At 41.0% G+C, this 24,023-nt stretch overlaps 2 protein-coding genes across 3 annotated transcripts in view; both read left to right on the top strand.

The window, feature by feature from the left end:
• Positions 1-23: 23 nt before the first annotated feature.
• On the top strand, positions 24-10,127 carry r3hdm4 (R3H domain containing 4). Its single transcript, XM_004574367.4, has 8 exons — positions 24-205; positions 1,338-1,495; positions 1,794-1,915; positions 2,186-2,303; positions 2,370-2,455; positions 4,094-4,179; positions 4,677-4,732; positions 8,418-10,127. Exons 1-8 carry the CDS (start codon positions 165-167, stop codon positions 8,519-8,521), a joined length of 771 nt encoding a protein of 256 aa, XP_004574424.1. The 5' UTR covers positions 24-164; the 3' UTR covers positions 8,522-10,127.
• Positions 10,128-19,319: 9,192 nt separating this feature from the next.
• Positions 19,320-24,023, top strand: part of arid3a (AT-rich interactive domain 3A) — a 47,552-nt gene continuing 42,848 nt past the window's right edge. The window contains exon 1 of one of the 2 annotated variants that reach the window (XM_004574364.6): positions 19,320-19,665. The gene's annotated coding sequence lies outside the window, so the exon portion shown is untranslated. The remainder of the gene's footprint in view (positions 19,666-24,023) is intronic. The other variant, XM_004574366.6, reaches the window with a different exon arrangement.

Below are 24,023 nucleotides of genomic sequence, written 5' to 3'. Positions count from 1 at the left end.
AAAAGACAACAGCCTACTGTCAAGCTAGCAGTCAGCAGCTAGCTGCTGACCTGATAATCTGTCCGGTTTTTATATTTCTTGTGTCAACTGTATTGATTTACTTTGTTCTCGATCTGTAAAGATACAGACAGTGGGATCTTTCCGCCTATTTTTTCTGGAATAAGATGGTCGTTTTGACAAATAGCAATGAAGAACAGGATTATATGTGAGTAAAAAAAACAAAAATACGAGTCTGTTTCGTTAGCTGGCTGGCTAATTATTAGCCGGTAAAATAAGTCATATTAACATAAATAGCTAGGTTTATTTTCAGGAGTCGTTGCTTGTATTAGTTGTATTGCAACGTTTCCTGCACATAAAAATTTCAATACACTCTGTAGTTGGTTTTGGTTATTTAAGAGTTAAAGGGCAATTTTAACACTTGTCCTTGTGAGCCTTTTAGCACCTAACTAGCCTTCCTGTAGCGGAGTCTAAAGGTGAGAGGCGGTTCTAATGTTCAAAATCCTGTTTTAAGCCAGAAATCGCAACACCGACCATAATAACTAATACGCGTTTTTAAGGTTGCATTGAAACATGTTTCGTTAGGTCTTACTTATTAAACTAAGGTTTGGATGCCAGAGGGAGAGAATGGGCGAACCTAAATAGTCCAGGCACAGATTACATCATATTATGTTGCTAATAACCTGCAGAGCTCAGGCTAAAAATGGCATCAGCATGTTGACAACTGAGCTCACAGGAAGAAGCTCCAGCAGAGGCGGTCCACACAGACACCCACTGACCTACATCTGAAGCTGCTGTGGGATGCTCTGCTCTGTTCTGACCCAGTTACACAGAGAAACCAGAGGAGGGAAAAATCTGCAGCTTTCATGGGTGTATTTTCAGTTTTAGTAGGATAAATGTCATCTATATGCTTTCATCTTAGTTATTCCTCAGATAAGGTGATTACATGGCCATCCATGTAAATATGCGTATTTCAATAGATTTTTACTACAGCTGTTATTACATGTCGTTTCAGGGTGAAATTATTATTGTGCACCTGTACCAGGTGTTGTGCAGGAAAGGCTGTAACACAATAAATAAGTAAATAGTCAGTTATATGTGTTTATCCTGCTAAGGGCTTCTGTGAACCGGGCCTGTTACAGGGTACACCTTGCTTTTACTTTCACATCTGAGCATTTGAATAGGTTTAAATAAAGCAGCTTGAGGAACAAGTAAGCTGACTTGATTCCCTTGAAATTCCAACAGCTCAATCAGATTTTGAGATTGGAAGCTGGAAATTCTTCTGAAAGATATATCAACTCAAACTCACTAAACTGATCCACTGTGCTCTGTTTTTCCAGCCTGGTAGAGGAGCGTAAATGCACCTCATTGCCTAGCTCTCCTGCCAAGCGAGTGTCACCCACCAAAAAGAAACAGTTCTATATCAACCAAGCCATCCGCAACTCTGACCTCACACCCAGGGCCAAAGGCAAGAAGAGCCTCCGCCGACAGGAGAACAGTAAGCTCTCATTTTACGTAAATTAAAAGAACGGCGTCAGAGACTGCAGGCTGAGCAATGCTGGGAAAGCATTGAAAGGATTACTTTGGGGAAGAGTCTCTGTGTGCAAGTTCAAAATGTTTTATAGGATGTATTTGAGGCTCCCGAGGCTGCTGGGCAACATTTTTACAAAGAATTCTGACGTTAGTGGCTTCAATACCTTAGAGGATGAGAAAAACGTTTACATTAGTTATAAAGTCATAAACCTGTCATTGCTTTGCTCATTTATCTCTCTCTAATCTTCTCCTTTGAAAATTAGCACGCTACCTTGCTAATCTCCTTGAGAAAGATGAGTGCTCCAAAGACGATCTGGAGGTTTGCAGCAACCCAGCCATCCCATCCATCTTCTATGAAGTCTGCACCAATGGAAACTATGTAGAGGTACACAAATTAGTGGCATTTGTTGCAAAAGTGCGAACGGCTTAAGAAAAGATTTATAATTTCACCGTGTCATGTTCTCAAATTTTATGTACTGTGTGCGCAAATATTTACCTGAGAGGTCCCACAGGAAACTGCCGCTCAAAAACCGTGTTTGTGTGTCCAAAGAAATGTAAACTGTGTGGTTTGGCTTGTGCGAGGTCTCACAGGGCACAGGGTTTTGAAGATCAGGAACGCTGTCTAATGTCATTTCTTGTCTTGTTGTTGTTTTAGCCGTGGAACGACTTCATGAATTGCTCTGGTGAGGAGCAGGAGAGGCTGCTCTCTCTGTTGGAGCTGGAGGAGGCCAAGAAGAAAAACACCAACCAGCTCCTCAAAGACCAGAGGAATGGTAAGTCTCACCCTTTGAGCCTTTAAAGTGAAGCTGTTTGTCTGACTTTGTCGTCTCTCTCTGCAGTAAATCCTGCCTTCACTGCTCAGGACTGCTTCCAGAGAATTGATCGCAGGTTGCGAGCAACTCTGAGGCGGAAACAAATCCCCATGGTGAGTGTCTTCTCTGCTTCAAATCTCTCACTGTTTGGTCAGTGATTGCATCACTCATGTATTTGAAGTCGTTGTCTTTATAGTAAGTAGGGGTGGGCGGTATAAACGGTATATTAATTTGGCCAACGGTAGAGATTTTGACTATACCGCTCTACCGCGATAGCACATTTTGTTGGTGTCAACAAGCTGCGCCTGTTTTGGTCAGTAAGCACAACCAGAATTCATACATATGGCACACTGTCGATTTTTGAGAAAATTAAAGGATTTTAAGTGTGCCCTATAGTGTGTAAAATACGTTATACAGAAGAAAATAATATATCGTGATATATATCATTACCGCACATGCTTCAAATTATACCGTGATATGGATTTTTAGGCCATATCGCCCAGCCCCAATCCGGTTGTTCAGTGATGACGCAACAAATCCTACTTCCGGGCCTAAAGTAGTCTGCGTTTAATATGGCTTTTGTGTTGTTAACATGTTTAATGTTATGTATTTTCTTCTATTTAATCTCAAAAAGCTCCTAAAACAGTCAGTGATCACTGTTGACCTCCCTCGGCTTTTATTACCGCTAATTATTTATTTAAGCTCAGTTTTTAAAACCTTAGGATGTAGCTACAGCCCAGCCCATGCAGCAGTATATGAATGACTAACCTCGTATTGTGGATGGATTATCTCAGTTGTTCTCCTGGCTGAAGTTTGGTCCTTTTACAGCATCCTGCCATGCGATTACATTTGTTCCTGACCACCGAGAACACTCACGTTAACTTTTATCGAGTGGAAAAAAAGTTAGCTTGTTTATATTATGCCAACATAGCTGTGTCGCTAGCGGTCACGTAGCACATCATTATATACCAGCTAGCCAAACTTCAGTAACCCTACAAACGTCACTGCTGTTTAGTTTTCTGTCTTCATTTATGCTGGAAGTGATAACAGAGCTGTACGTTTTAATTTGTTTCCAAAACCCCGCAGTCAGGACATGCTATATTGTATTTAGATAGAAGCTAGCGAGCTAACTCCCTGCTAACTTCTAACTCCGTTAAATGTCATAAATTCCATTTTCATGGATGCCTGGATGTTAAACTCAATTGTTACACCTGGTAGAGCAGAACGCTGATCATTTTATTAAAGATGAAAGACTTTAGACAGTTTTTCAACTCTCAGTAATGCCACAGTGATCGTTTGATATATGGACCTGCAGCAGAGTTTAGGCCCAGACACGGCTAGTGATGTCAGACTGAACAACCGGATAGTAAGTTCAACTCATGTTAGTTTTATGTAGAGCCAGTTATCTCTTAACCACCACTGGCAGGTCCTCTTAATAGACCCATCTGCTTGTGGCTTCGTGCTGCAAGAGTTATTTCCTCATTGATTAATCTTCCTATTTTTTTATGTTTTATATAATGTTTGAAATTTGTGAAAAAGAGGATGTTCATTAGCCTTCTGTTGTATGAATGTGCCCAATGAAACACTGAAGAAAATCAGAAATTATAAGATACTCCTAATCATTATCAGGGACAAAGATGATGCGCAGGGACATGAGAGCAGGACTCCCTGAGATCGCCTGCTGAAGTTTAGTATTTTTCCCAAACACAAACTATGAATTTTGTGAGATCTGTGGTTTCTGCTTCTCTCAGGGAACGCTGGAAGTTCTGGAGGAAAACCTTCTGAGCTTCTTCAACGCTCAACCTCACTCAGTTTACACAATCAACCTCAGCAGCAGGTAGAAATCCTCTTCTTTCAGTTGGTGTGTCTGTGCTTCTTCAAAAGCTTTTCATTCACTTTAGTCTTTAATTGGTTAGACTTTGATAATGGACAGTGGAATTACACCTGTGGGAAGTGGTCTGGAGAGCTCAGTGGAATGTCATTTGTCAAGTAAAATCTGAGCAAATTACGACCTAGTGATCCTCAGTGCATTGCTTTGGCACCTCATTAATGTGTTAATTAATCTCATCTCAACAATGCTGCTGTTTGGATTGTTCTGACAAACATGCAGGTTGAAAACATGCAGGTAAACCTGCTGTATTAGATTGCATCAAGTCTTTATCGTCTGTCACCATAGCGACAGGAACAGGAGAAAATAGCTTACAGCCGGTGGTGAATACACAGTCTCCCTTTGTCGAGATGTGCGGGGAAATTTGTACACTACACAAACGTAGTCAGTTTGAATCAAGTGGGTTAATAACTGTCACATTTCTGTTGTTTGTGTTCGTCAATCAGCTTTGAGAGGCTGCTGCTTCACGCCATCTGCCAGTATATGGACCTCGTCTCTGCAAGTGAGTGGCAATAATGCATAATGGCTCAGTCACACTAGGGTAAAGTTAGGATGGTAGATTGCCAACATGTTGCAGTCTGAGTCTGTCTGTGTCGATGAGCACAACTCTTCTGTGGCGTGTCTCTTTGCAGTAAAGGTTCGACTCAGCCGATTAGTTATTTCAGCTCGTTATATTACTGTGTAAAGGGAAGGTCGCTGAGCGCCTGTGTCAACCTATGAGCTTCTCATTCACTCATTTTATTTCTGTCTGATTGCAACAAAGCAAACAGTATTTATATATATATTTATTAGGGGTGCAACGATACTCGTATCGATATTGAACCGTTCGATACAGTGCTTTCGGTTCGGTACGCATATGTATCGAACAATACAAAATTTGTAATTTATTTTATCAACTTTCCTTCTGACGATGCTGTCTGTGTTGAGCGCTCAGTGAATCTGCGCTCGACTGCTCCGCCTAGGCTGCACTGTCGAGCGCAGATCCACTGAGTGCTCAACACAGACAGCATCGTCAGAAGGAAGAGCGCAGGGCAAGCTAGCGAGACAGAAGTTAAGCTCTCCTTGCAACATGGCAAATTGAACCTCCCCCACCCTCATTCAGATCTGGCGTTTGGAATTATTTTGGTTTTCATGTGACGTATGACCCTGAAGGTAAGCGCGTCATGGACTAAAGTAAAACAGTATGTTGGATGTGCCACGCAATGCTCAATTACATGGGTGGGAGCTAGTGTGTTAGCGCAGTTAGCTCGTTAACGTGTTGGCCGTCTAGCCCCAGGCACGGGGCGATCAGGGGTAGCTCGTTAACGGAGATTTGCCGTGTTGTGGCGTTAAGGTCATTTCAACGAGATTAACGCTGACAGCACTAGTGGGAACACAACGAATATGACTGCGCGTTTACGCCGACATCATCCTAGTGCAAAGACAAGTGGAAGCAGACAAAAACAACAAGCATGCATGCTACAAACTTTACTCGAGTCATTTAGACAGCCGTTAGCACATGATTCTCCTTATGGGGACCTGATATGTTTAATATTGTGGCGAGCTCAGACAAGGTGGAGACGGAGGTGTCGTTTAGTCTTGCTTCCCGTGAGCTAGCCAGGGAGCACAGCCGTTTATTGACATCTGCAGAAGCACACTGCCGCTAGCTAACTGCTCAGCGCGGCAACCGCACAGCAACAACAACACACAGGGCGCCCTCTGACCCCGGAAGGACACACCGTCGCAGCGAGAGGGCATCACCCGTCACTATGGCAACATAAACAAAACATAACTGTACAAACAGAACCCCGAACAGCCCTGACCCGCTACAATATGCTGCTGAGAATATAGCCCAGAAAAAGCGGATAGTATAACTTTTATTTTGGAAAGAGCCATTTCTCTGTAATAAACTCTCTTTTCCAAAGATGAGTGATTCCTCAATCAGATACAGGGCTCGCAAAATCGCTAGCCCGACGTGCCGGGGCTAGCGATTTTTCCAGTCAGGCTACCAAAATCTATCTCTGCCCTGCCCATCGGGCTATTGTAGGAAGGAAAAATATATGTCAATGCTTTTGCATTCTTTCGGAAATGTAGCTGGGTAATTAGGTCATTGGCATCGATGAGCCACTGTCAATATGTGACATATTGAAGTCGCGTTTGAATTTGCGCTTGTTTTTTGCTTTCACTTTGCAATCGCGCGAACTGTGTATAGAGAGTGACAGCACTGATTGGTGAGTGATGATAATTTGTGCACCAATTCCTCTGACATCGTCTTATCAATCGTTAGCTTACTATGCAAACATGACAAGTGAAATCTCCCGCAGCTTAAACATGTATGTACATATATATATGTATATATATATATATATATATATATATATATATATAAAAAAACACCCAGCACGCCCCTGCGGGCGGTTTATCCTTCAAGCTCGGATCCTCTACCAGAGGCCTGGGAGCTTGAGGGTCCTGCGCAGTATCTTAGCTGTTCCCAGGACTGCGCTCTTCTGGACAGAGATCTCCGATGTTGTTCCCGGGATCTGCTGGAGCCACTCGCCTATCTTGGGAGTCACCGCACCTAGTGCTCCGATTACCACGGGGACCACCGTTACCTTCACCCTCCACATCCTCTCGAGCTCTTCTCTGAGCCCTTGGTATTTCTCCAGCTTCTCGTGTTCCTTCTTCCTGATATTGCTGTCATTGGGAACCGCTACATCGATCACTACGGCCGTCTTCTTCTGTTTGTCTACCACCACTATGTCCGGTTGGTTAGCCACCACCATTTTGTCCGTCTGTATCTGGAAGTCCCACAGGATCTTAGCTCGGTCATTCTCCACCACCCTTGGGGGCATCTCCCATTTTGACCTCGGGACTTCCAGGTTATACTCGGCACAGATGTTCCTGTACACTATGCCGGCCACTTGGTTATGGCGTTCCATGTATGCCTTGCCTGCTAGCATCTTGCACCCTGCTGTTATGTGCTGGATTGTCTCTGGGGCATCTTTACACAGCCTGCACCTGGGGTCTTGCCTGGTGTGATAGACCCCAGCCTCTATGGATCTTGTGCTCAGAGCTTGTTCTTGTGCTGCCATGATTAGTGCCTCTGTGCTGTCTTTCAGTCCAGCTTTGTCCAGCCACTGGTAGGATTTCTGGATATCAGCCACCTCCTCTATCTGCTGGTGGTACATACCGTGCAGGGCTCTGTCCTTCCATGATGGTTCCTCGTCTCCCTCCTCTTTCTTGGGTTTCTGCTGCCTGAGGTATTCACTGAGCACTCAGTCAGTTGGGGCCATCTTCCCAATGTATTCTTGGATGTTCGTTGTCTCATCCTGGACTGTGGTGCTGACACTCACCAGTCCCCGGCCCCCTTCCTTCCGCTTAAGCATATATATATATATATATATATATATATATATATACATATATATATATATATGTATATATGTATATGTGTATATATGTATATGTATATGTATATATATGTATATGTATATATATATATGTATATGTATATATATATATATGTATATATATATATATATATGTATATGTATATATATACACACAAAAGAAATAAATGAAAAATGTAAACATCTATGTTTAGTGAACTTTGCAGTGTTGCTCTGTGGTGCAGCTACGACACCGTAGCAAAGTTTACACACTATGTCTACTTGATCCACGTCTGACTCCACGAACCCATAATGTTTCCACACCACTGAAGTTTTTTTTTTTTTACCTCTCTTTTCAACCAACAGCAGTCACTCTCCTCTCCAAATAACTTCTGCTTAGCTTTCCGAGCTTCCCTCGGGTCCTCTTAATTGTTGTGACGCGTGTTCGAAATGCAGAGAGGTGCGCTCGATTTGCCACACGGAGCAGCGCGAGAGTAAAGCATGAGGGAGGGGCTAATAATCGGCTCAGTCATTTTTAATGATCATTGAAAGCCCAGATCGTAATCGAGATTAAAATTCGATTAATTGAGCAGCCCTAATGCAATATATTTTTTACAAAAAAAACCCCCAAAACTTACTGGCATGTATCATCTTTTCATCTCATTAAAATTGGAAGATTTTGAGTTGTTATCATTATAAATGCTTCTGTCTTTACATAATCGTACTTATCCAATCCTGGCTGCGCCTGCTAAGCCAGTTTAGTTTGTTTCAATCACATCACAGTGATCAAAATCTATTTCTCGCTTGTTGGGCCTCCAGGCAGCGACTACAATGGCTTACGTCAGACTGAAGTGGTGAACAAGCAAGAAGAGTTCCTGCCTCCTGGACTCCTGCTGTCTGCCTACCTGGAGCAGATGAGTTGAGGACAGGACCACGCCCGTTTCTGGTTCTTCCTGCTGCAGACAGGAGCTCTGAAATGTAGATATGATGTGCAGTCTTCACACGTTGTTTGTAATAACCACCCAGCTCAAATGTCTGCTTCTCTTTCTCTCTGTCAATTTTCCATAAACTAGATCCAAAAACGCAACAGAATCGATCACTGGAGCATTAGCTAGGTTAGTTCGTGCTTAAAGTTGAATGTTAAACTGTTGGTTGGGTAATATGTAGTGAGTATACAGCTCAGCAAAGCAGGGTCTGAACACAAAGTCGCATCTGAGGCTTACAAACTGATACCTGTTTGAGGTTGGTAACTTGACCTCTCCTGTCACACCGTTACATTTTCTACCCCACGGTGTGTGTACAAGCAGCACAGGAAATCCAGCTGCTGAATTTTACTAACAGTGGACTTAACACTTGACAAAACAGGCACAGTAAATTACAGCAGTAAGTCCTGAAATAGAAAGCATACTGTGTAAGGTCTGTGAGTAGTCTGCAGCGCTGTGTGTGTGAAGGTTTTAGGACCGTTCTTAAATGAAATGCATCACCGCCTGAAACAGTAGCCTGCATGAAGCATGAATTTTAATCTCTTTATTACTCACAAGAAAGAACACCTCTTTCATTGCTACTTGCAAATTATAGTTACTCTCTTTCTATTGTGTGTATTATTTAGAGGCAGATTGAGGCTTTGAGGTGGGTCTGAGAAACCCTTACAGTTCAATCAGAGGCATCTTTTGTGACAGCTGAGTAGCGGCTTTATGAGTTCTGCTTCCAGTGCATGTGTGTGCCATGTGGGCATTAGGTTCAGTTTTCTGCATGTGCAGCAGATCGAGCATAGATGCTGACAGACTGCTGCTGTCACTGCACACTGTCAGTGTTATGTCAGTAATAGCCAACATTTAGGATAACAAACTATATTATTCTATGTTTTGGTGCATCAACGTACAGAGTGCTCTCTCGGTTTACATGAACACACAGCTTTTAACTGCTAACACAGATTCAATGTATACTGTACCTACAGTAAATGGGGGATAAAACCTGCTGAGCTTTGACTCTCAGGTATGTTAAATCTCAGTATTTGCATCCCTGGAAAATACTTCTGCCTTATGAACACAGTTTCTATGTTTTCTCTGTACAATTTTCTACTTTGTACTGTACTTGGGTTTTGGAAACGTGTATCCAGGTTATTTAAGGAAAAAGAGACTTTATTTCTGTTTTCTTTTTATAATGACGGCAGCAGAGTAACAAAACTTGACCTGTTGGTGCATTTTGTCAACAACCAAAGTGTGCGTGTGAAAATCCAACTTCTCAGGCTTTTGACTTGTCACTCTGAATGTCATGTAGTGCTCATTTCTGTGTACTGTGTAGAGCCCAGCCTGTTTTTGAATAATGTTCACCTCGGGGCCATGTCAAATTTTCCATTACATGTACACATAATTGTGCCAATCATGTTACATTTAATTGACTTGTGCCAACATTTGAATTGAAAATGCCCAAAAAGTTTGAGAGCTTTATACAATAAACTGAAAAATCTTTGTGTATGTGTGCATATTTATAAGTATCGCTGCAACTATTAAATGATTTAAGTTTTTTTTTTTCCATTTTCTCATTTTATTATCGTCAGAATGCTGAAAACAAAATCTGTGTGAGTGCTTTAAATAAATGGAAGTTAAAGTGTTCATTCACATTTGTAATATTGACTTAAAATCAGACCTAGTTTTATTCTTGAGATTGTTCTCCTTCTGCTGACCTAACAGCACAGGTATACGCGAAGGCTAACAGCTCTTCTCCAGCATCATTGCTCCAGTTCAACAACCAAATCTGTGTGAGATCAATATCCTTTTTTATCCATGTTTAAACTGAAATATCATCGTGCAACATTATGCCTTTGGACCACTTTTCTAAGGGTAATCATCATAGTATAAAAGTTTTATGTATGTGTTCCTTAATTCCTTCTGGATGAGAAGAGCAATCTTGATGAAACTTTGTATAAAGAAAATTAAATATGTAAATCACATATTAAAAGATTTTATACAAATATATATTTGTACATTTAACAGGTCAGCTGTTCTCCACCACCCCTTTTTCAATCCTGGCCTCTCTAAGAGTTCTCCCTGCACTGACATGAGTAGCACAGGGGGACAAAACCTTGTGGTCTCTCAGCAGCCTTCAAGTTGCAAAAGAGAAAGAACGCAGAAAATCAGTTGCAGTTCCCAAAACTCGGAAGAATTTTCTCAACAAGAATACGTCAACGCATCAGCCAACCCATCCTCCTCTAAAGATGATCTTGAAATATCTAAAGAGACCCTTTTGGGAGATCACTACGAGGTTGAGGGTTTCCTTGGAGAAGGGCGCTTTGGTATTGTAACCAAATGTCGCAATACAAAAACCAACGAAGTTGTTGCTATTAAAGTCAACAAGAGAAACAATGAAATTCTGCAACAGGCAAAAATGGAAATTTTCATCCTGGCGCAGCTACGAGGCTTGGATGCTGATAGATGCAACATTGTTCAATGGAACGACTTTTTTGTTGAAGGTCACCGCATCTGCTTAAATTTTGAACTCCTCGATCAAAGCCTGTGGCAGTACATGCGGGACCGGGGGAACCGGGTTCTCCCAATAGGAGAAATCAGGACAATGTTATTTTGGCTCGCAAATGCTCTGTTCCACCTGGGTTCTTTGGGAATAGTGCATGCTGACCTCAAACCTGGAAACATAATGGTTGTGGACTGCTATGAGTGTCCCATCAAAGTCAAACTTATAGACTTTGGCTTTGCATGTCCCGCATCTACAGTGATTCCTGGTGACTGTGTGGGGACGGTTGGTTATAGAGCACCCGAGGTTATGATTGGTAGTCTATTTAATGAAGCAATAGACATGTGGTCCCTGGGGCTGGTAGCTGTGGAGCTTGCTACAGGGCTTCCTTTCTACCCTGCGAGAAACAATTATGATGTTTTGAAATTCATCATACAGACCCAGGGACAGCCACCAGATCATGTTTTAGACTCTGGCTCATACACTGATAACTAAAGGGAGTGCAGAATTATTAGGCAAGTTGTATTTTTGAGGAATAATTTTATTATTGAACAACAACCATGTTCTCAATGAACCCAAAAAACTCATTAATATCAAAGCTGAATGTTTTTGGAAGTATTTTGTTATTTTCTGTATCACTGTGTTCAGCTTGGACAGGAATTTTATTTTAAGATGGCCAGCTTACAGGTTTCAGTGGGGTATGGAGGTGGAGGTGGATCACTATTTTTATAGGCTGAAACGTGTTAGAGCAGAAGTCAGAACACTATGTACAGTCAGCCTTCATTTCCTTATAGAGCAAGGCTGGAAGACTGAGGCATCGTCCAACTTAATAAGCACAATACTGCTACAAAACACAATACCCTGCATTGCATTTAATCAGCACTAACACCTTTACGGTAATGTTAATATTCACTGACGCTGGTTAAAAAACACAAAACAAAAGAAAGGAACTCTGTTTTTACTGTGTGACATTTGAAAGAAAAGGAATCAGATTCCATTCGTGTTCTTGTTTACGATGACACATCCAGCATTCATCTGCTAATCAAACAATGTCAGCACAACTGAAATTATAGTTTCCGTGTGCAGAGTTCACAGACGTGGGAGCCACCCCTTGTGTCTTCATAATTTGACTTTGACTTCATATTTCATGCCATCTTGGAATTTTTGTACTTAAATTATATTATTATTATTAAATTATATTATTATTAAAGTACAGGGAGTGCAGAATTATTAGGCAAGTTGTATTTTTGAGGAATAATTTTATTATTGAACAACAACCATGTTCTCAATGAACCCAAAAAACTCATTAATATCAAAGCTGAATGTTTTTGGAAGTAGTTTTTAGTTTGTTTTTAGTTTTAGCTATTTTAGGGGGATATCTGTGTGTGCAGGTGACTATTACTGTGCATAATTATTAGGCAACTTAACAAAAAACAAATATATACCCATTTCAATTACTTATTTTTACCAGTGAAACCAATATAACATCTCCACATTCACAAATATACATTTCTGACATTCAAAAACAAAACAAAAACAAATCAGTGACCAATATAGCCACCTTTCTTTGCAAGGACACTCAAACGCCTGCCATCCATGGATTCTGTCAGTGTTTTGATCTGTTCACCATCAACATTGCGTGCAGCACCAACCACAGCCTCCCAGACACTGTTCAGAGAGGTGTACTGTTTTCCCTCCTTGTAAATCTCACATTTGATGATGGACCACAGGTTCTCAATGGGGTTCAGATCAGGTGAACAAGGAGGCCATGTCATTAGTTTTTCTTCTTTTATACCCTTTCTTGCCAGCCACGCTGTGGAGTATTTGGACGCGTGTGATGGAGCATTGTCCTGCATGAAAATCATGTTTTTCTTGAAGGATGCAGACTTCTTCCTGTACCACTGCTTGAAGAAGGTGTCTTCCAGAAACTGGCAGTAGGACTGGGAGTTGAGCTTGACTCCATCCTCAACCCGAAAAGGCCCCACAAGCTCATCTTTGATGATACCAGCCCAAACCAGTACTCCACCTCCACCTTGCTGGCGTCTGAGTCGGACTGGAGCTCTCTGCCCTTTACCAATCCAGCCACGGGCCCATCCATTTGGCCCATCAAGACTCACTCTCATTTCATCAGTCCATAAAACCTTAGAAAAACCAGTCTTGAGATATTTCTTGGCCCAGTCTTGACGTTTCAGCTTGTGTGTCTTGTTCAGTGGTGGTCGTCTTTCAGCCTTTCTTACCTTGGCCATGTCTCTGAGTATTGCACACCTTGTGCTTTTGGGCACTCCAGTGATGTTGCAGCTCTGAAATATGGCCAAACTGGTGGCAAGTGGCATCTTGGCAGCTACACGCTTGACTTTTCTCAGTTCATGGGCAGTTATTTTGCGCCTTGGTTTTTCCACACGCTTCTTGCGACCCTGTTGACTATTTTGAATGAAACGCTTGATTGTTCGATGATCACGCTTCAGAAGCTTTGCAATTTTGAGACTCCTGCATCCCTCTGCAAGATATCTCACTATTTTTGACTTTTCTGAGCCTGTCAAGTCCTTCTTTTGACCCATTTTGCCAAAGGAAAGGAAGTTGCCTAATAATTATGCACATCTGATATAGGGTGTTGATGTCATTAGACCACACCCCTCATTACAGAGATGCACATCACCTAATATGCTTAATTGGTAGTAGGCTTTCGAGCCTATACAGCTTGGAGTAAGACAACATGCATGAAGAGGATGATGTGGACAAAATACTCATTTGCCTAATAATTCTGCACTCCCTGTATTTCATAAAAGAAAACTACAACGGACAGCGCTGGACATTTAAGACCGAAAGACAATTTCAAGATGAGACAAATTATCAGTCCAAGGACACTCGATACATAAGACTTAACTGTCTCGGTGAACTCAAACGACTACTGAACGTTAGCTGTCGGGGAAATATCCAACATTTATCTGTCAGCCTAATCAAACAGATGTTGGCCTTGGATCCAAACCAGTGCATAACACCCTCAGAGGTTCTCCACCATCCCTTTTTCAACCCAGGCCTGCACTGAGTATCACAGGAGGACAAAACCTTGTGATCTCTCAGCAGTCTTCAAAACAGAAAGATCACAGAGAATCAATATCCAGCATTGCTTCAACCCCAGACAAAAATGACAAAAACACAAACAGGGATTGGAAAAAGGCATTAACAGCAGATATCATTGCAAGAATTAATTAAGCTGCTCCAATAATGATCACTTTGGCTTTTCTTTTTTTTTTTTTTTAATTTTCACTCCCCCCACCCCAACCAGTCGCGGCAGATGGCTGTCCCTTTATGAGCCTGGTTCTGTCGAAGGTTTCTTCCTTTTAGAAGGGAGTTTTTCCTTCCCACTGTCGCTCATTGCTTGCTCATAGGGAATCAGTTGATGGGGTGGCCAAAACTCTAGGGCAGGAGCCCCCAATCCCAGTCCACGATGGCTTGTGTCCCTGCAGGTTTTAGATGTGTCCTTGATCAACCACAGCTGATGTAAATGGATAAATTACCTTCTCAACGTGTCTTGAAGTTCTCCAGAGGCCTGGTAATGAACTAATCATGTGATTCAGGTGTGTTGACCCAGGGTGAGATCTAAAACCTGCAACGACACCGGCCCTCATGGACTGGGATTGGGGACCCCTGCTCCAGGGGAACTAGCAATTCTTGTGAAAATTTAAAAGGAAAAAAAAAAGCCTAAAAAAATAAAAACAACTGATGAATATGTTCTTGAACTGAGGCACAATTTTGCATAAAATCCATTAAGTAATCTCTGTGTCAAGTTCTTAACAATATTCAAAGCGGAGCAGCGTACAACTTACCATTACATCGGTCCTTCAATCAGACCTAATTTGATCCAAATTGGAAATAAACTGGATGTTTATTAAATAAACCAGCTTTAAGCATCATCTAATTGTTGTTTGTAACTCTTTTTAAATATAGTGCAAACCTTTAGCCTCCTAGTAGACATACATGTTTTATAAATGGGAAAATCCTCTTTTCTTTAGAAAAGTTGAGCTCTGACCTTGAAGTCAAGGTCCCTGAGATTTAAACCTTACAGATTTTCAGTAAATGCAACCATGGTATTGATTTAAAAATTCTACATTGTCTCGTTCTTGAGTTATTGCATTCAGAAACTTGGGTGTCCACAGCACCCCGCCATATAACAGACTCAAAAGATTATGAGGTAGGGTTTTTTTGGTTTGTTTGTTTGTTTGTTTTCATAAAGACTACAACACAAAAATAACACAATTGGGAATATTATTGTCATTTTTTAAAACACTATTTTAATGTTATCTAATGTAGTGCAAAAAATAAATAACTAAATTGATAACTGGCACTGAGTCTTCTGTGTGCACACAGTCTGCATCAACACACAGGGGAACACTGAGACTTCAGAAGATTTTCACTGTATTTGTCTATTCAGCCACAACTTTCAGATTTTTCACATAACAAGCAGCATGGATTTTGTCCTCATCATTTCAGCTAGAAGTACTTTATAAGGTGGTCTTTCAAGTGAACATTGAACAGGGTTTGTACAGGTGCTTGAAATCCTTGAAAATGCTCATTCAGGATTTAGACATTTTTATATAATCCCCCCATTTTCAAAGGCTCAAATTGAATTGAACAAGCAAGTTTTATGGTTAATAATTGACTGTTTGGAGTGTAGAACTAATAGATATCAAATGTTGTTTCCTCCTTTACTGTATCTGCCTTCAGTTCTGGTTGCTTTTGCACTGTGAAGCTCTATCTGGTCAGCTTATGACTCCCCAAGTCATAAGCTGTCCCCACCCTAACTGACAGACTGAATTGTCGTGAAGCCTCTCTGTTTCCATTCATGAAGATGTCTCTTGATTGTAGTCTATCACAATGACATGGCAGTCTCCTCAAGATATGTTCATACCTTGAGTATTGAAGGGCCTGACTGCATGTGGTTTTGTGTTGTGCAGAAGCTTCAGCTAATGAAGGAGCATTTTGCCCTACAGTAATGTATTTTATGATCATTTACCTTTTACAACTAAATAATTGAACAGCAAAGTTGGGCTCTAATACTTCCCACAAGTGCAGTAACCACAACAAAACTAGTAACAACCACCAGAGAAAATAGAAACTTAAAAACATAACAGATCAAAGAATAACAACTTGATCTCCTTTCAGTGATGCCTTTCTGGAAAAGTATTTGTCAAAGAACAATGAGCACTAGATTTCCACTAGATGGTGTTATAGTAAAACACAAGCATAACCCTCATTTAGACAATTTAACCTGATACACAGTTTGTGACCATGTATTTACTCTTCTGGCACTTTGCTTTCACAATTTTGTATTTTTTTCACTACCTTTTGGCATGATCACCTTTTAATTTGTTTCTCACATTTGTGACAAAGAGACTGCACTGGAGGCAAACAAGACTGTGTAAATACATTCAGCAAGTTGGATTAGTTTCCAGTTTCTGCTGAAGACAAGCAAAAACCAGTCACTTCAGAAAGATGTTCAGAATAAAAGCTGTAAAACTGCCAAAGAGCAGCACGTGAAGGTAACCGACATGAAGATAACAGGGTAACAAATGCAAGTGAATATGAGCATCTTTTTATTTCGCAGCCTTCCGTAAAGATGCTGAAACACAGTTTATTGCTGTTTATCATGAGAGCACGGGTCAGAGATAAGATCCCTCCAGGCTAAACCCTTTAAATCTAAATACAAGCCCAAACCGATTGTCATATTTGCATGCCAAACACTGAGTAGCGCACAGGCCTAGCACTCAGTATTTACATGAAAACAGGAATACTTATTTTCTGTTTATGTAAGAATATAAGGGTGAGAACTGTGTGTCCATGTTCTCATTAAGTAATCCTTCCATTGTTGTCACTGAAGCTTTTGTCTGGCTGTTTATTTATATCTAAAAGCAAAATGACTGTTTTTGTATTTTGCTGTTAAAGCCGCTGCTCCTCATGCCAACCACACCCCTGCAGCAGTTCATTTGTACTGAAAACGCTTCGGGCTCTTTAATTATTTTGGTATCAAGTGTGAAATTAGAGCTGTCATTGCGACAGGGGCCCATTTGATTTTAATTACATGTCTCTCTGGGACCGGGGCAATGAGCAAACTGCTTTCCTGGATCCCATTTCACCTGATGAGGCAGACACGGGATCACTTTTCTGTTTTAAATATCTCGAGCTGTACATTTCAGCTAACAGCTGCAGCGGGCTATCAGCCAGTCAGCATTCACCTGTCTGATTCCCACATGATTTTTTTTTAAGCAAAGATGTAACCAGGAGCTTTTTTTGGAAACTATCAGAGATAAAGGGCAGAAATGACCTCCAGATTATTTACCTGTGGCTAAAGGGATTATTTTCTGTGCACTTTTTGCAAGTTTAATCTGTGTGAAGGCATTGTGGTTTGTAATTTCTCCATTCCCAACTGTAACATTAGAGGCTGTTCCCGTGTTTTTACACACTGCACACTGATATGTAACACCTAAAGTTTGGGATTTTGAGACAGAAAAGTTTGTTTGGAAACAGATGTGTGCACTATTTCCTCATTTAAATGCGACGACATATAAGACATTTAAAATAATGCAGTTAAATAGAGTTTCAGCTGACAAAGAGGCGTAAGCTTCTATCAAAAAACAAAAACACGAAATAGCGGTTGTACAGTATTGCAATCGATTTTTATCTCAGTCTAATTTGCTAATTCAGATTACAGAGCTACACGTGTTGTGAAAGTAAAACGTTCAACCACTTTGCCACCTTCATATTTTCAAAATGAATGTTGCGACATGAAATAAAATGAAACCATCAACGATTAAGATAGAGCCAAATTAGACTCGATTAACCCTAAATGAAACGAGCTTCGCGTAAAAGCTCACTTTGGGCACTTTGAATTGGGATACTCCCTAAAAATGAGCACAGGAAACACAAATGGGTTTACACAACTTCTTTTTTTACTGAGCATTATAATTTTTTGATTGCAAACTTTATATAAAGTGTTTGGAGAAAGATTTTCATTGTTTTTCTCTGTTTGGGAGCAATTGTATTTTTTTATTACCATTTTATTAATCATTTATTCTAGTCAGATACCTTTTTTAGAGGCCTGAAGGTGCAAAAAAACAAACAAACACTGACTCTAATAACTAATGCAGGATATTTTTCCAGCCTGATCTATTAAAGCCTTGCAGTATGACAAACGCTGTGAAAAGTGATTAATAAAAGGTAAGATAAGATATCTTAATAATTAAAGGGGAATTCACAATTTTACAGAAGCAGAGTGGACACAGCTGGCATAAACAGATGCAGCATAACCTAGCAACAAAAATGCATACTATACAAGGTAGAAGAAATATCATATGCACATCGTTGGCATTTTAGATCCCAAGTACCAGCAAAACAGTAAAACAGTGTTTCATTGTGGGCTACAGAGATGATCAATCAAATATCGATCATATCGATACCAACTTTGGTATTGTATCAGATCATAGTTCAGTATGTTGCCCACTGTTAACCAATTTTTTTAATTAAAAAATGTATATGGTAATTAAAATATGTTCTAAATTTAGCAAATTAATGTTGATTCATCTCATAAACCACCTTTAAAATTTATAAATATCTGTATCCGCATTGGTATCTGTGATACTGGCCATATAATTACTTGTTATTGGCTACTGGGTTTATTTTTCCTTTAACGAAGGAAGCTAGACCAACAGAATTTAAAAATATAAAATATTTTCTATTTTATAATATTTTATAGAAATATTTTTATCTGGGAAATTGAATTCAGTCAGTTTGGCAGATTAAATAACCCTTTTCTGTTGTAGTTTGATTGCAAACAGCTTCACTGTGTCCTTACGCAAGTGGCTGTTTCTGCTCTACGCTACGTTTTATTTTTATTTATTCACATTTTAAACCCCTGTAATAGGCCCACGAAATGCCGCACATTAAACCACACCTTTTCCCCCTTCTCTTTCTGCGCCGCTACTTCTGACGTCTGTTGACACTGCTACGTTTACTTTAATTCACCTGCTACTGTCCATCTGTTAAATACCGCAGGGACACCAAATGCAAAGTGTGCCTGAAGTTTGCATCATCTGCTCTAACGTCCCCAGCTTTCTGCCCCACTCCAACTTTATAGCCCTGCACTTACCCTGCCGCGGGGGTTGGGGGCGTCCGGGAGGAAGAGGAGGGGAGGTTGGGGGGAGGTGGGAGGGCTGGCCCCTGCTGATTCAGAGGTTAGGAATTTGCATCTGATTGCTGTTTGTCAACCAATGATGTGAGTGTGCAAACCGGAGAGTCTCTCCACGCCTCTCTCTCCCTCTCTCTCTCTCTGTCTCCGTGTCTGTCTAGCGCCACGCAAATTCTAAAAAACACAATTACATGCGCAAGCCGATCGAGTGGGTGTCATGCAGTCACATGAAGCCACTTCATTTCTAGTCGATATACATGCTAATCACCTCTCTTCGACCTCGTTCCGGGGCTTTTTCCTCTGCGCGTAACCGGTGAGAGCGAGAGCGAGAGCACTCGGGATTCAGAGTCGGAGAAAACAAGGAATGTTTCTTCCGGTTCTGAGGAGTGAGAATACCGAACGGAAGCCGATGTGGTAAGTTTATTTTCTCTCTGTGTCTCGCTCGCTTTATTTGTGCTCGAGCTACCCTTTAAACTCCGTTCACTTTTCCGTGGCTTCCTCCTTGTGTTTGTCTCGTCATTTATTAGAAAGGACGCAGTTTTTTTTTATCCATACGCTTTCAAATGTCTGATTAATTGCCTATTGCAAAGGTAGCGGATGGACTCAAGGACCGTGAATCACTCACAACGGTTAGATATTAACCATACGCTGATTGAAAGGGCACTTTTTTGTAAACTATTCCCCCAACACCCCTCAAATATTTATTTATTTATATATATATACATATATATATATATATATATATATATATATATATATATGTATATATGTATATATATATATGTATATATATATATATATATATATATATATATATATATATATATGTATGTGTGTGTGTGTGTATATATATTTATTAATACTATGAAGGGTAAAAATAGAAAAGGTTGTCATTTTAATAACTAGCAGAGTTAGTCTCTGGTGTTACCTGGTAACCGTGTCACCGTAGTAATAAGGGCTATCAGTCGATTTCTGACCGTTACGTTGTCACTTCAACCACGTCCCAAACGTAAAGCCGTAAGTTCACACTGCAGGAGGATTAGTCACACTACACACCGGCTTCGTTACGTGCCAATAACAGACAAAGCGCTTTTTTCTCGCTGTTAAATCTTCGCGGCTAAAAGTGCAAATTAAAGTATGTGTGTGGGGGTTTTAAATAAACGTATATAAATATATGCATATATACATTTTGAACGACGTCTGACGCCGCGTCCCGTAGAGCTCGAACCCACACCGCCATTACACATCCACTGTATGATTGTGTAACATAAGTACATCCCATTGCCCTTTAAGTTAGATATAAAAGGCAGCGCATGTAACTGCAAGTACAGCTGGGGCCTTCACTGGAGGTCTGGCTGCCATGTTCTGCATTAGCTGGGAGGGGACGAGAAGAGAGGTGGTGGTGGTGTTTTTGCAGGGGGGAGTCACCGGAGACCAAAAGGTGGCTTTATGGACTACTTTGAAGCAGGTTTTTAAGACTGCTTCATGCCACTCACTTTAGTAAGAGCAGGCAGCCCCAAAGGCCTGTGCTAAGAAGCAAGGTTAACATATGTAGCTCCATAAGACTCTAAACCACAGTCACGCGACAGTGGACGTAAAACCAGGTTTTCCTAATCTAGCTCTGTCCTTTCACATAAAAGAGGCGGAGCTGGAACCAGATGACCAATAGCAGACATGGACAGGGTCAGTGCTGCATTTTTCCTCCGAAGAAGGAAACCAAACCAACGTAATTTTAGCTCTAGCACAGAGCAAAAAGCATTAGTTTTACACATTAGAGCGGAAAAGAAGAGATGAATGTTGACTGTGTGAATTCCTGCGTTAATAAGCCTTTCAGTATCAATGCCAGCTTTTTTTCTTAAATTATCTGACTACCTGTAATCACAATGCTTCAGGCTAAAGAAGTCTTGGTAGTATAGGGAGCAAATAGATGAACAAATAAAGACCTATCAAAAAGTAAGTAGACTTTGCAAATCTTATCAACAAGTAAGTACATGGCATAAGTGCTCCCTCTCTCTGGATTATGTTTATATAAAGGCCTCTAGGACAATTTGATGGCTGTGAAATTGCCTACAGCCTGCACTAAAAAAAGGAAGAATGAATGAATGAAGCCTCTCATCAAGGAAGTTCTATTCGTTCAGGGGTGACATGCTTTTCAAAGGCTTACACACATCTGTCAGTCAAAGCACAGACTGTCAGGTTTCCAGGTTAAGAATTGTACCTAGGAAAGAAGTTAAATACTTACACTGAAAATAAAACTGTTAAACCTGAAATTACTTCTGAAAACCTCAAATCTTTCTTGGGAGTATGGACTACTCTGATGTAAAAAAAACAAACCAACCAAAAACATAAAAATGTAAGAAAATAGATGTACTTAAAGATGTGAAAATAACCCTACACGAGATGTCTGAATGAGATGATCTTCACTAGAGTTCAAGGGTTTTTTCAGTTTCTTACACGTAAAAAAAAATAAAAATCCCGTAAGTTGCTGACATTTCTGTGTAAGTGCAACTCTGATGCAGCTAGATAAAATCAAGTCCAGTCAAAAATATTCCAAAGAAAAGTCGCGTCACAGTGGTGGCTTGGACACAATGTGCCATCTTGAGTGCTACAGCATGGTAGTGGGAAAGTCCACAGTATGAGCCCTGCAGACTGTTTTCATGTGACGTCCGCAGTTGTGAAAAAGGGGGACGGCTAACGTTTCATCCAAAAGAGTCGAGAGGCCCTCAAACTGTATTTCTCTCATAATAGCCTGTTTTGTCTCACGAGGAACCTCGCAGCCACAACCAAAACTGACTAACATTTGGTTTGTGGTTACTGTTAAAGTTTCTCCCCAAGTAAAGGGGACAGTGGAGTACAGGCACAGGAAATGTCCCGTAGAATACATTTGTCTGGATGACATTAAACATTTATGACACGAAAAAAACAGTCAAGTCTGGTTTCACTGTCTTATTTAAAGGTGGTTTTAGATGCTTTTCCCTTCCATCAGGATGAGTGATTCTTTGTAAAAGTTTTTTTTAAAAAAAGGCTAATATCTTTGTGCTATTAATCAAAGGATTAGATTCAGATTCATGATTCTCTGTTGCAAAAATGCAACAAAGTGGTCCATTGTGTGGTTTGAGGTCACAGGCACGGTTTTGAAATGTTCTTTGTGTGGTCATCAATTTTGCAAAAGTTTTCAGCACGCACACAAATTGATGGGAGGACGGGTGTTTTTGAAACTCAAAAAGGTGAACCAGGAGAAGACACCGCCAGGAAGGTTGAGAGCCGTCCCGCATCTGAGTGGGCATAATTACTTCTTAAGTTGTTGCTGACAGACACAAAGAAAGTGTGAGCTGCTGAGTCGCAGAACTTGGCATCATCTTAACAGAGATTTCCAGGTCCTGATCATGGCACCCACGCCCCACCATTCCTCAATCACCTTAGAAAAACTGCACCGCTAATCTGTTTGGTCCCCTCTCCATATGGTATCCTTTGACAGCGGCATAGGGAAAGGCAGCTGAACCAAGCCAGGCTTTTATTTTACATTGTGATTGGCTCATTGTAGATTAGAAATGAAATGACTGGCATTCAAAGCAAAATGTAATGTGTTTCTCACTCATTGCTTGGTTTTTTTGGGGTTTTTTTTGTTCCATTTATTATCGTAGGCGATTGAGCCTGCTATCATCTAGATATCAGTCCTGCTGACACATGTATTGTGGGTTGGCCGATGGCCACGTCTGTCTTCTCATTGCATTGGCTTCTACTGATATGCCTGCTTTCTGTTGCTGGTTCCCGGAGTGTGTTTTCTGTTTTCTTTCTCCTGCTGTTTAACATAGTCCCTTCTGGCCTCTTCTTTAATCTGCTGTTTGGGATTCTCTGTATTGAAACCATCTCAGGTTCATGTAACACCTTATATATTAGTCATGTGTGTTCCATGTAGAGCCAGACTTCTGCTTTTCTTTTAATTCACGTTTTCTTCTTCTTTTTGTCTTAAGGAGTTTGTGCCGCTGGTAGGTTCACACCTCACTGTTTCTCACCTTGCCAAATGCACATATCAGCATGAGGCAGTGTCACGTTGTCATTTACAAGCAAAAATCCACATAGCTTCCTGTCGTCAGCGGTGCCTGATCTCAGCCCAAGTGTATTTGAAGATCATTTGGAAGTAGTAAGTGTCACATGCAAATAGCTTGTTCAGTTTGCCTCCGAGCATCACGGCTGAGTGAACGGCAGACACTGGCAGTTGGCCACTAAACTGGTTAGTGGCTGCGAGTTAATGACAGGAAGACATGCTCAGACAGGCCAGACAAGTCTACTTGTTTTCTTATCAAACTATAAACCTTTTACTGTGTTCAGGGCTATTTTCTTGCTTTAATTTGTCACCCTTCCTGCAACTCCCAAGGGGTGTGGGCTTTGGCTCAAGGACTGCATTGACTACTTGAACGCTTCTGTATCAGCAGAGATTGTATTACTGTGAATGTTGAGTGCTGTCTGCACACCACAAGCCTTCCTGCTATTAAAGTAGTGGGAGGCAGCGCGGCTTGGCTGCCCTTCAGCTGTTCTTGTGCCAAAAGCTGCTTTTCTGAAGGCACTGTTCAGCACGTGGGCCTTTAACTGTAGCCAAAAAATGCAGGGGAAAAAAACCCATACAGTTACTTCATTACGTGGGCTCGAGTCATGAGGGAATCCCAGCAGGCCTGACAGTGATGTAGGCAAAAAGAAAGGACTAAGGCTTTGGGATGGCCCGCAGGTCCTGAACCAACCTGCTCAGACAGATGTAAGCTTTGTGAACGCAG

This window comes from Maylandia zebra, linkage group LG15, assembly GCF_041146795.1.
Source record: "Maylandia zebra isolate NMK-2024a linkage group LG15, Mzebra_GT3a, whole genome shotgun sequence".
In the NCBI taxonomy this organism is placed as follows: domain Eukaryota; kingdom Metazoa; phylum Chordata; class Actinopteri; order Cichliformes; family Cichlidae; genus Maylandia; species Maylandia zebra.
The sequence above is the reverse complement of the archived record's forward strand: the minus strand, read 5'-3'. Positions and strand labels throughout refer to the sequence as shown.